The sequence below is a fragment of the Mus caroli genome, chromosome 5 (assembly GCF_900094665.2).
Source record: "Mus caroli chromosome 5, CAROLI_EIJ_v1.1, whole genome shotgun sequence".
NCBI classification, from domain to species: Eukaryota; Metazoa; Chordata; class Mammalia; order Rodentia; family Muridae; genus Mus; species Mus caroli.
Window position 1 is genome coordinate 105,995,609 of NC_034574.1, and position 11,534 is coordinate 106,007,142.

At 50.6% G+C, this 11,534-nt stretch overlaps 1 protein-coding gene across 1 annotated transcript; it reads right to left on the reverse strand.

The window, feature by feature from the left end:
- Positions 1-107: 107 nt before the first annotated feature.
- On the reverse strand, positions 108-11,534 carry Crybb2 (crystallin beta B2). The gene is made up of 7 exons (XM_021163306.1): positions 11,474-11,534; positions 11,051-11,153; positions 10,106-10,185; positions 7,311-7,429; positions 4,426-4,558; positions 3,362-3,504; positions 108-368 (listed from the first exon to the last, which is right to left on the reverse strand). Exons 3-7 carry the CDS (start codon positions 10,157-10,159, stop codon positions 200-202), a joined length of 618 nt encoding a protein of 205 aa, XP_021018965.1. The 5' UTR covers positions 10,160-10,185; positions 11,051-11,153; positions 11,474-11,534; the 3' UTR covers positions 108-199.

Here is an 11,534-nt window from a genome sequence, read left to right on the forward strand (position 1 = left end):
CACACACACACACACACACACACACAGACACACACGTGCACACATCACATGATCACATGCACACACATGTGCCCCAGACACGCCATGGATAAAAGACATACAGCAAACAAGTTGCAAGCCACACTTTATTCTTCACTCTGGGTGTCAGGAGCCTCCGAGGTGGCGGGCCTGGACCCCGGGGGAGGGGAGGGTCAGGGCTCTAGCTGGAGGGGTGGAAGGCACCTCGCTGGTGCCACTGCATGTCACGGATGCGACGCACAGACTGCACCTGGGGGTGAGGGGCCCCGAAGTCGCTGTTGTCCTTGTAATCCCCCTTCTCCAGCAGGTACTGCAGCCCACGGTAGCCAGGGTACTGGTACCCCACCCACCTGCAGGTAGAGGTATGGGGAGACATGGTGAGGTCAAAAGAAGCCAGCTGGGGTGTCCTGACATCAGAAGAGGTAGGTGAGACCAGGGTGCCCCTGCTTGCTTCCTTCCCCTGGTGGGGAGCCCACTACCTCCCACACACACTGGATATTCCACAAAAGCTTAAAATCACATGGGCTCCTATGCCGCCTCAGGACATGCTGTCTTAACCCCATGCCTAGCAACAAGGCTCAAGGATAGGAGGAGATAGAAGGGACCCTCTACAACCCACCCACATTCAGAGCCTTGACCAGGCAGGGTATCAGTAACCCTCGACCTCTTGATGAAAATGACAACTGTCTCCAGCCCAGGCAGAGGGTCCTGCCCGACAGACTCTGGACACTTCCATCCCTGCTCTGCAGTCGTGTGCTCTGTCATAGCCACATGGCCACATACCAGCACAGAAAACAGGATAGCTCCCAAAGGCTTCCTCTCACCACAGCTTTCTTTGGGTGACTTTTGGGCCCTCTCTGCCCTGCAATTCCAACTCTGCCTTTGGATCTCAGCTCAAGAGTCTGAGGGAAGCCCATCAGGTTTGTGTGGAATCTTAACAATTGATTGACAGCTGTCCCTCTGGAGGACACAAGGCAGGAGCTAGGTCCCCATCTCCTTTCAAATATGGAGTACCTACACAGTGTAAGACACTTGGCAGCGATGGGCAAATTAAAGCAGCCAAGGGTGATGCCTAGTTGTACAGAGAGGTTTATACTGAAGGGGCCTGAGAAACCCTAGGGCACATGTTCAAGGCAGCTCTGCTGGGGTCCAACACCATGATTGGAAGCATCCCCCAATTCCCGTGGTGCAAACTGCCAGTAGGGCTGATTATAATAGGCTGCCACTAGTTAGGGAATCCTATTCCAAAAAGACTGATCATTGCCCTCCATTCTCCCAAAAGGCTTCTGAGACATCAGAGGTGGTGGTAACCAGAAGGCAGGAAATAGAAGCACTAAGAGTGATATATGGAAGAAAGGTGGGCAGTGGGCTAGGGACCCTGAGAGCATAGGCTGCATGAAGCAGAGCTCACACAGAGAGACCTGTACTCTCTCTGAATGCATAGGGATGTATGATGATCCAGGAATGACAAGACCCCACCAACCACCCACCTACCCACCCACCCTCAGCCCACTCCCAGTTTCAGGGTGCCCTGCTCTTCCTTAATAAACTGCCTTTTCTACCATAAAAAAGAAAGTCAGCCCTCGGGAGTGTATGTATTGTCCCTCTGTGTCTGTGAGCTTGACTTGAGGTATGTATCCAACCTTGACAGACTGCTGGTGTGTGTGTGTGTGTGTGTGTGTGTGTGTGTGTGTGTGTGTGTGTGTTGAGCATACAGGGATAGGGGCACACCTGTATGCTCTCAGAACCATAGAGAAGGACATCAGCTGTCCCGCTCTGTCACTGTCCACTTCATTCCCTTGACACAGGGTCTCTCACTCAATCTGGAGCTAAGCTGGTACCAAGCAAATCACAGCCATCTCTTGTCCCCACCTTCCACAATGCCGGGGTGAGAGGTGTGTACATGTGCAGCCACACCTGGCCTGACAGGGGTGTGTGCAAACACACCTGGACTTTTACATTGTGTGGGAATTCTAACTCAAGTAACCCTGCTCATGCAGCAAGCACTCTTAACTGCAAAGCCCTCCGAGTGAGTCCTTACCCTTACCACACTGCCATCACACTGCTATGGAGACAGCCATTGAGCTGTGCTTCTCCCAATAGGAAAGCGAGTCTGGTAGCAGAAGATGGCCTAGTCGGCCATCATTGGGAAGAGAGGCCCTTTGGTATTGCAAACTTTATATGCCCCAGTACAGGGGATACCAGGGCCAAGAAGTGGGAGTGGGTGGGTAGGGGAGCAGGGCGGGGGGGAGGGTATAGGGGACTTTCAGGTTAGCATTTGAAATGTAAATAAAGAAAATATCTAATAAAATTTTTTTAAAAAAGAAAAAATGTAAAATAAAAAAATTATAAAGAAAAAAAGGAAAGCATGTCTGTGTTTAGAAGACTTATGTGTGTCTATGCACCTATGTGTGTACATGTCTGTGTACCTGAGTATGCATGTGCACATGTATGTGTACCTGTGTGTACATATTTGTGTACATCTGTGTACATATGCACATGTGCACACCTATGTGTGTACATGTTTGTGTACCAGTGTGTACATGTGCACATGTATGTGTACCCATGTATAGATATCTGTGTACCTCTCAGTGCATATGCACATGTATGTACCTATGTACGTACATGTTTGTGTACCTGTGTGTAGATGTTTATATACCACTGTGTGCATGTGCACATATGTGTACATGTTTGTGTAGTTCTGTTTGCATGTGTATGTACATGTGTGTGCATGTGTGTGTCTGTTTACATGTGTGTCTGTGTACATGTGTATGTGTCTGTGTACATGTGTATGTGTCTGTGTACATGTGTGTGTGTCTGTGTATATGTGTGCGTGTGCATGCATTTGTGTGTTTCCAGAACGTTTCTCCCCTGCCTGGTTAAAGCTCAGCAGCAGGGCTGTGGGGTAGAGAATACCAACTCTATGCACCACCCCAGCACACATTGCCTGAGGATCCACTTAGGACTTCATATGCACTCTGGTTCAGTGAGAATTCCACACGCTGGAAGCCAAGATCACACATCAAAGTGGAATTCCTCCTTGAGTCTGTTTGCCCGATCAGGGCTCTGCAGGGGCAGAAGCTCTGCCTCCTCCCCATGCCTCCTCCCCATGAGCTAAGACCATTCTGTTTGTGGCACCTGACACCTCTGCCTGTCCAGGTGACACTGAGGGACAGGATGGGGGACACAGCCCAGGAACTTCCCACAGCCTACAGGCTAGTGATTCCCATCAGATGGTCTGAGGGTGGGTGGAAGGCAAAGCGAGCCCCCCACCCCAGTGAGCTCAGGGGCAGAACAGGACTTCGGGTCTCCAACCAAGGCTAGGGGCTGGGGTCCCACTCACGTGCCGCTCTGCACACGCACGGAAGACACCTTTTCCTGGTATCCATGGGCGTGGAAGCTGGGCACATCGTCGTCTACAATCTCCATCTTCTTCCCGGTAAAGTTGGGGTTCTCATATAAGATGATCTTGTGCTCTTGGCTGTCCTGTGAACAGAGCGGGGTGGGGGAAGCCTGGGACGCCCCTCCCATCCTGTCCCATCCTCCACTCGTCTCTGCCAATGTGTCCACCTCCAGGTGGGACTAGGGTCCCATGACTGGATGCCTAAGGAGCAACTGTCATGGGACAGACAAGCTCGGGTCCTGTGCTGGTGAAGGTTTTGATTCGGAGACTCCAGGTTCCCTTCCTCAACCTCCACTTCCTACTTCATAAACAGCAGCTATGGCTCAGCACTGCCTGCACACATGCAAGCATGCAGGCTTCCATGGCCCAGACCTTCTGACCCAGTGACCTACTGCCCCAGTCAAGTTTTTCTTGATTTATTATTTCATCTTTTCAGCAGTTTGTATCCGATGTGACACACAGGACAGAACTGAGGCTCAGAGAGGTCAAGTCACTCGCCCAAAATCACACAGCTGAGAGGAGTAGAATCGGCACAAGAGACCGGGTTCAGGGAAGGTCCAGTGTTCTACCAAGCTCAGGGAGGTGCAAGCCTGGCTTTGGAAAGTTTAGGCCCAAAATGGAGCATTTGCTGAGTCCTTTCCCGACTCGACAATTCACATGCTAGTAAGAATCAGGGTCAGAGATAGACCAGAAACTCACATTGCCTGAGTCTTGACTTCCCCTCCCTCCTAGCCCCAGAATCTCCTTAATACTCATGATTGGTAACTGAGCCTGGCCCTAAGGGACATGGCCCACAGGACAACACAGTTGTCCCAGGAATGGCATCCCCTGTCAGTAAGAACTAAAGTCCATTTTGCAGATGAGCAAACAGAGGCCCAAGGAGGCCAAATGCCACAAACATGGTCCTTGGTCAATCATAACCAAGTAATGTATGTTGTAACTCTTCTGGGCCCTGCTCTTCTGGCTCCCTGGTACAGGACGCAGGAAGATGCTAAGGGGCTTACCACTTTGATGGGCCTCAGAGAGCTGAGGGAGTCTGTCCTCCGGCTGCTGGTCCAGGAGTCCCAGCGTGGGTACTCGCCCTTTTCAAACACAAACTGCTCGCCCTTGCAATTAGCCTGCTCGTAGCCCACCCAGCTGCAAGACACACGAAAGGGCTAGTGAGTTCCTCTGCAGGCATCCTGCAGCAGGGCCGTGGTTACTCAATGCAGCTGCATCGGCCCCACCTAAACACAAGCATGGAGATCGTACATGCAAGGTCACCAGGCCCTGCTACCCTCATCACCGGCAGCACACAGGTGAATTCATCCACAAGTCCGAAGAGCAGCTTGGTTATGGATGACAGTGCGCACACCCTGTGTTCTAAGACTAGGAGGATGCTGGGAACGCAGTAGCCAGCTTGTTCTGAATGCAGAACAAGAACCCCACAGTCCCATCTAGTGATGCAGGCCAGTGTCCACAGTGTGCATGCCTGAGCCTGGAGACTACAAGTTGACAGGGTGACCTCAGTCAGGCACAGAGTTTAGAGAGGTGAGCGCCATCGACTGGCCATTGAGCACAGCTCTGGACCATGAGGTCGCCCAAGTAACAACTTCATGCACAGCAGGCTCCAGAATCGATTCTTCTATTGGCTCTCTACTTGGCTTTCCATGAGCCTCTAAGCTCCTAGATTCATGGTAGAGAGATGATCAATGCTGATAAGAAACAGGGCTGGAATCTAAAGAGGCTTGAGTCACAACTCAGCAATGGCAAGAACCTCCTGTGTGTTCTAAATCACCTGCAGATGACTTGGAACAGCAGGTGACTTTGGGGCAGTGTGCAAAGTATCCAGTATCCCACATGGTAGGGAAAAGCCTCAAGAAAGCAAGTGTGCACTTGCTTAGAACAGATGTGATTTCCCTCCAGATGTTTTCCACGGCTGATTATTTGAATTTGGGAACTGACATCTGTCCCTTGGGAGGGCGTGGCCCACAAAAAGGAGGAGAATTAAGAAGGGAGGAAGCAGGAACCTCAAATGCCAAGTTTCTCAGGCTCAAGCAGGGCTGAACAAGCAAATGTTTACAACACTCAACAGCCAAGAGCTCAGGCCTCCACCAGACGGGATGAGGCAGATTAATTAGGGAACACATGCAAAGCCACCATATGTAATGACGGATGGTACAGGTTCACAAACTCAGCCAGACGTAAATATGGCCAGGAGATCTGGCTTGCAGTGGGATCCTGAGCTCTAAGCCCAAGAGTCTGAGGTGGGGCCCACGAGCTACATCGGAAATGTCCTTCTGTGGGTTTGATGTGTAAGGATCTTAGGTTGTTCTGAAAGATGACCGTGTGAAACATGACTTGTGACATGGGTGATGCTGTGCTGTCCGCTGACATTTCACAACACTGCACAATACACCCAAATACGATCTGAAAACAAACAAAACCCACCACCACCAACAACAACAACAACAAACTCACAACTACATGCACAGAAAGAAATCCAGATTTACAAAATCTTAACAATGAATATTTCTCACGGCTAAGCCACAGTTCAAATCAGGGGTAGGTGGACAAATCTTTGCTAAGTCGTTCCTTCTTCATATTGAACACATAATTTAAGCAATAAACAAGATTTTTTTTCCTGGAATCCCTGTACTGAGAGTCCTGAGTTCAAAACCCACCTGGTCTAAGTAATGGGATCTCCCCCCTCCCCACCCCAAAGAAAGACAAAAATGAAAATTTAAAAAGTTAGTTTAAGGGCTTGAGAGATAACTCAGCGGTTAAGAGTACTGGCTGTTCTTCCAGAGGTCCTGAGTTCAATTCCCAGCAACCACATGGTGGCTCACAACCATCTGTAATGGGATCTGACGCCCTCTTGTGGTGTGTCTGAAGACAGCTACAGTGTACTCATATAAAATAAAAATAAATCTTAAAAAAAAAAAGAAGTTAGCTTTAAAAAGACATTTTCTGAGAAAGAGTATTAATGGTTTTTTGTTTTTTGTTTTTTGTTTTTTGTTTTTTTGAGACAGGGTTTCTCTGTATAGCCCTGGCTGTCCTGGAACTCACTTTGTAGACCAGGCTGGCCTCGAACTCAGAAAGAAAGAGTATTAATGTACATAAGATAGTTTGTAACACAGTTTTGAAGCGCAAGGGATATAGCTCAGAAGGAGGAGTTTGTTTTGTATAGACAAGGCCATAGTTTCCATCCCCAGTAACACCCTAACACACACACACACACACACACACCCCTGATCAAACACATAGAAACTTATTTTCAATACTAAAAAATGTGCTATCAAATCTCTTCCATCAAATGGTAAGGGTAGGTGAGACCAGAGGTTCTGCTCAAAGGCTGAAAGACGAGTTCTCCTGCGGTGCAGCCTGGTCCCCTGCCCATGCTAAAAACTGCAGCTGCTCAGACACGAGTGGATCACCCTCAGCAAATTCTCCTAAAACCTCCCAAGTGCAGGATTCCTGAACCATCGGACATACTGGCTTACTGACTTGCTGGGGTCACTGGCACCCCCTAACTGAGAAGTGCTATGGGAGATGAGAGGCTCTATGGCCCTCATGCACCTCATGGCGTGGTGAAGAAGAGGCGGGCCCATAATTGTATCCCTTCTCTCTTGAGCAGAGACAGGGCCTGAAGTGTGATAGCCTAGGTGTTGACTACAAAAGAGAAACCGAGTATCATCAGACACCACATAGTCTGGAAGTTGCCTAACTGGGATTTGAACCCAGCTCTCTGCCTAACTAAGCACAAACCCCCTCTAGGCTGCCAGGACCCAAATCTTCTCCCCATCACTGTACAACCTAGGAGCACAGAAAGGTCAGATGCCCCCATTCAGCACCCTGATTGCCAGGCTCTGACAGCCCCCAGGCTAGGTGGGACCACCCAGATACTCACGGTCCAGCCTGCACCAGGACGGAGCCCGCCTTCTCCATACCAGTCTCCTTCAGGTTGGGGCAGGGCCCACTGAGCTCGTGGGAATGGCCCTGGAAGTTCTCCTGTTCGAAGATGATGATCTGGGAAGAATGGGGAGAGTTGAACGGGAGGTGAGCAGGCTCAGAGACCCTCAGGACTGCAAGCCTCTGCCTCTGTGAGTCAGAACAGGCATAAAGCATGAGTGAGGGCCTGAGACCTTGAGCCCACTGGAGCTGCTCTCTGAGCCTCAGTTTCCCTATCAGTACAATGGGTTGGCAGAGCCAACCAGGGACTGGGAAGCTGTCAGGATGGCAGGCATGATGGCCAGCATTTGCTCAGTCATGACAGACATCGTGGTGTCCTTTCATTTATATCCGTGATGGAGATGAAATCAAAGCCACCCTAACATGTCCAGCACCACACTCTGCCCCTAAGCAAGACAGCAGCTTCCCCTAAGTACATTAATTAGGGCACCTGGTACAGATCAAGGCTGGGTACACGGCCTGGACTTGTATGATGGAGCAGAGACAAGAGGACAGTATTCAAGCTGAGCGTGTACACCAAACCTGGGATCGTGATAAAAGGTAGCCTCGTGGCACTGGTTCTGGATTTTCCAGATGCCATTCAGTTCCAGGAGGTGCAAGAGCCCCCTCTGCAGACAACACACAAACCCTCCACATGTCTCCTGTGAACACACACATCCCTGAGCCTCTTCCCACGGAGGTCTTCAAGGTTCCCGGGGATCCATATAAGACAGATCTCAATAGAAATCCTCTCGCATCCTCACCCTGCTCTCGCATCAACCCTTGGTAGGGAACCAGCAGAGACTCTGCAGAGGGAAAGGGCCCACTGAAGGCCTTGCAGCCCTGACCTAAACATGGACAGAGTCCGTGTTCATCACTGCACTGAGAACTGGGAGCCTTCCCAACCACTCAGCTGTGTCCCTGGGAGATGGGAGCCTGCAGCCATTCCTCGTTGAAGAAGTGGCAGGGTGAGGAGTGACAGCAGAGTCCTGGAGGTCAGCACTGGCTGGAGAAAGCACTTCTGGTTCCCAGGCCAGGGATTAGAGAGATAAAGGGAGCAAAGAGAGTGGCCAAGAGGGCTCAGGGGCAGATTCCATGGGCTCAGGTCAGCCTTCATGGTCACTGACCGCTCTGGGCACAGCAGCGGAAGACACAGGCTCTGTCTCCATGGATCTGTGCAGCCCTGAGAGGAACTGGGCTTTTCATCTCTCTACTGAGCAAACCAGGAAAGGTGGCTGTTTGTAGGAGCATTGAGAAGATGTAAACTATGCAAGTCAAGGGTAAGGGGCCATTACCTGGCCTGGGATATAAGAGCATCCTGGGTAATGGCCAGTGGGGAAGGGTCAGGCTCTCCATGCATTTAAGATGCCCTGGGTCCCAGGAGTGCTATATTCTGCTGTCAATGGGAAATACTAATGCTTATTATTAATATTATTATTATTATATAATTAATATAATTATATTATTATTATTACAGAGTCAATATTCTTTCCTGTTGATCAACTCTTTAACCTGGCACTACCCAGTGCAGAAGCCCCACTGGATGTCAGCCCTGGACATGAACTTATCTCTAATGTGGGCTCTTCATAGGAAACACAGATTTGAAGACAGGCAGCATTGGTGGACTGTTTAACAACAGAGAATATAAAAAAATTAATCACCCATCCCTTTTTTATAGTTTCCATTGTCACTATTGAAAGATTTTAATTATGTGTGTGATTCATAGTCTGTATGTGACATCACTGTAATCTGTGACATTATAAAATGTATATGATGTCACTGTGGATGTGGGTGATGGCACAGTATATTTATGACATCACAGTACATGTGTAACACCACAGCATGGGTGTATGACATCACGGTGCTGAAGAGCTGTGCTCTGCAGCCAGCCACCTCATTTTCCTTCAAACTCACCCAATTCGCTGGCAACCTCAGGACCTTAGCACAGGCTGTTTCCACCACTCCAGAGCCCTCACCATTCCCTCTCCCTACTTTCACATGGTTGCTCCTTCCCTTAACCCCAGTCACCTCCTGGGGGTGGGGAAGATCCCCACTAAGTACTAAGCTGATACACTATTTCCTGGGTAGCCTAGACCGAAGGAACCCCTTAACCTACTTAATGTTTGATGCTTTTCACTCCTCGAGGCTACCGTTCCCCTGCTGGCTGATGTCACTTAGTGAAAATGAAGATCATGGGGATGGAATGAGGAGGTGGGGCTGGATGAGACTGGGTGTGACCAGCCTCTGAGTTTGGGATAAGCTCTACCCCCTCAGAAGTGTGGGAGTCCGAAAGCAAAGCAGACAGCCTGAGCAGCATCAGGGGTGGGGGACCACAACGAGCCATGCCTCTCCAGGTAGAGGCTAAGCCTGGTTTTGGGGACTGCATAACTGTTTTATGTGTAACTCCTTGTTGTGTAAAGCTGATGATGTTCAGAGAGGTCAAACCATCAGCCAGGGTCATACAGCAGGGAGTGGGGCTAGAATCCTCTCCAGTTGGCACCCGGTCTCCGCCCCAGTCTTGGGGAGTCTGGTGGGGCAGCAGATAAGCAGAGAAATGCAACTCTCAAGTCAGAAGCTGCTGCTGGACATCTGGATGGGGTGGGCACAGGGAATCGGTCCCAGGCATGCAGCTCGAGGAGACTGAGTCTCCTGAGGAACAGGGTGGAAATGGGTCACCAGAAGGAGGAAGCTGGCTTTGCAGGGAGAAGTGAGCATGCAGAGATTGCCTGCCCCTCCCTCCAGCAGGGTACCCACCTTGGGGTTAAGGGGCTGGGGCTTGCCCGCCTGTGTCTGGTGGTCTGAGGCCATGGTGGACTCTCTGGTGTCGAGGTGACCTGAAAGAAAGGCTGCGTGAGGACCTCGCTGGTCCTTGGCTTCAAGCTGCCAGAGGACGTCTGGGCCAACCTTGTTCCAGTGCTCAGCCTTCTTCTCTTTGGCCTGGTTTCAGAGTGTTTTGGATGCAGCCACCTGGCCTCTGACCTTGCCTTCAGTATGAATCCAGTTCAGCCCTGAGCAGATGAATCTCATCTCTCCCAAGGTCTCTCTCCAGCCCCATGGAGTCATGTCGGAAGGCTTCCCGGCGGCCACTGCCAGCTCACCAAACTCTCTACCTTTAGGTGCTGGACTCAGTTGGACTAGCCCAAGTGCTTGTTCTGCCATTCATCAGCTAAAGGAGCACCCACAAGTCCCACCCTCTCCTTGTGCCTCAGTTTACCACTCTGTAGACCAGGAGAGTAAGAGAGGTGCCTCACCCTCTCTGAACCTGGACTCCATACAACTGTGTACATTCAACAGGGCCCTGGAAGGCACACTCTGCACCCAGGAAGGGACAGCTAGGGTAGCATGATTAGGACATTTCCAGGAGATTTAGTGACGCTGAAATCACAGCACTCGGGAACAAACACAGCCAAGATTAGCCCACAAGTTTCTCCCAAGGCTGGCCCCAAGGGAGCACTTTAAAAACAAAAGTGCTGAGAATCTGGTTAATATATTAATGAATACCCTTGTCCAGGCACTAGCTATGCACTGGGCCAGTCTACTAGATTGCTTCCTAACCCATGGCAGAGGGGGTTTGATGACCCCCTCTCCCCATTTAACAGAAGGGAAAACTGAGGCCAAATGCTGAAGTCTCTACTCCACCCTTTTCAACAAGGAGGAAAGAAGAGCAAAGGGCAGAGCAAGCCACAAAAGCCTTCTTACCAGATCGCCAGCCCCCGCGAGTGCCGTGAAGCCAGGCTGACGGGAGGTGGTATTTATACCTTCCCCAGGGGAGCTGGTGCCAAGATGGGGGACCGCTGCGTCCCTACAGAAAGCGGGGTGAGAATGCGGGCTAAGCCAACACCAAAGCCTGGGTCAGCAAATGCCCACAGACATTGTGTCTCCACACAATAATGTCATTAGCTTTCAGATTCGGCTGCGCCAGTGTGTCAGGAGGCTGGGCAAGGGGATGCCCACTTTGCAAGCATCAGCCGTCCCCATGCCAGGACGGGGCCATGCCAGGTTCACGGGTGCAGCAGTCACCAGGCCTGGGGCACAGTAGGCAGAGGCCTTCTTCCTGTCCAGCAAGCAGACTTTAGGAAGAGGCCAACAGTCATTCATCCATCCACCCACCCACCAACCCACCCAACCATCCACTGTCCTGGTTAGTTTTATGTCAACTTGACAGACGCTAGAGTGATTTGAA

What these genes read in the sequence shown, in the direction of transcription:
- Crybb2 (XM_021163306.1), bottom strand. Translation starts at nt 10,159, where the DNA reads ATGGCCTCAGACCACCAGACACAGGCGGGCAAGCCCCAGCCCCTTAAC. An exon ending in CCCAGCCCCTTAACCCCAAG is followed by an intron (nt 7,430 to 10,105) that starts GTGGGTACCCTG and finishes CATTCTTCCCAG; the next exon opens with ATCATCATCTTCGAACAGGA. An exon ending in CTCTGAGGCCCATCAAAGTG is followed by an intron (nt 3,505 to 4,425) that starts GTAAGCCCCTTA and finishes CTCTGTTCACAG; the next exon opens with GACAGCCAAGAGCACAAGAT.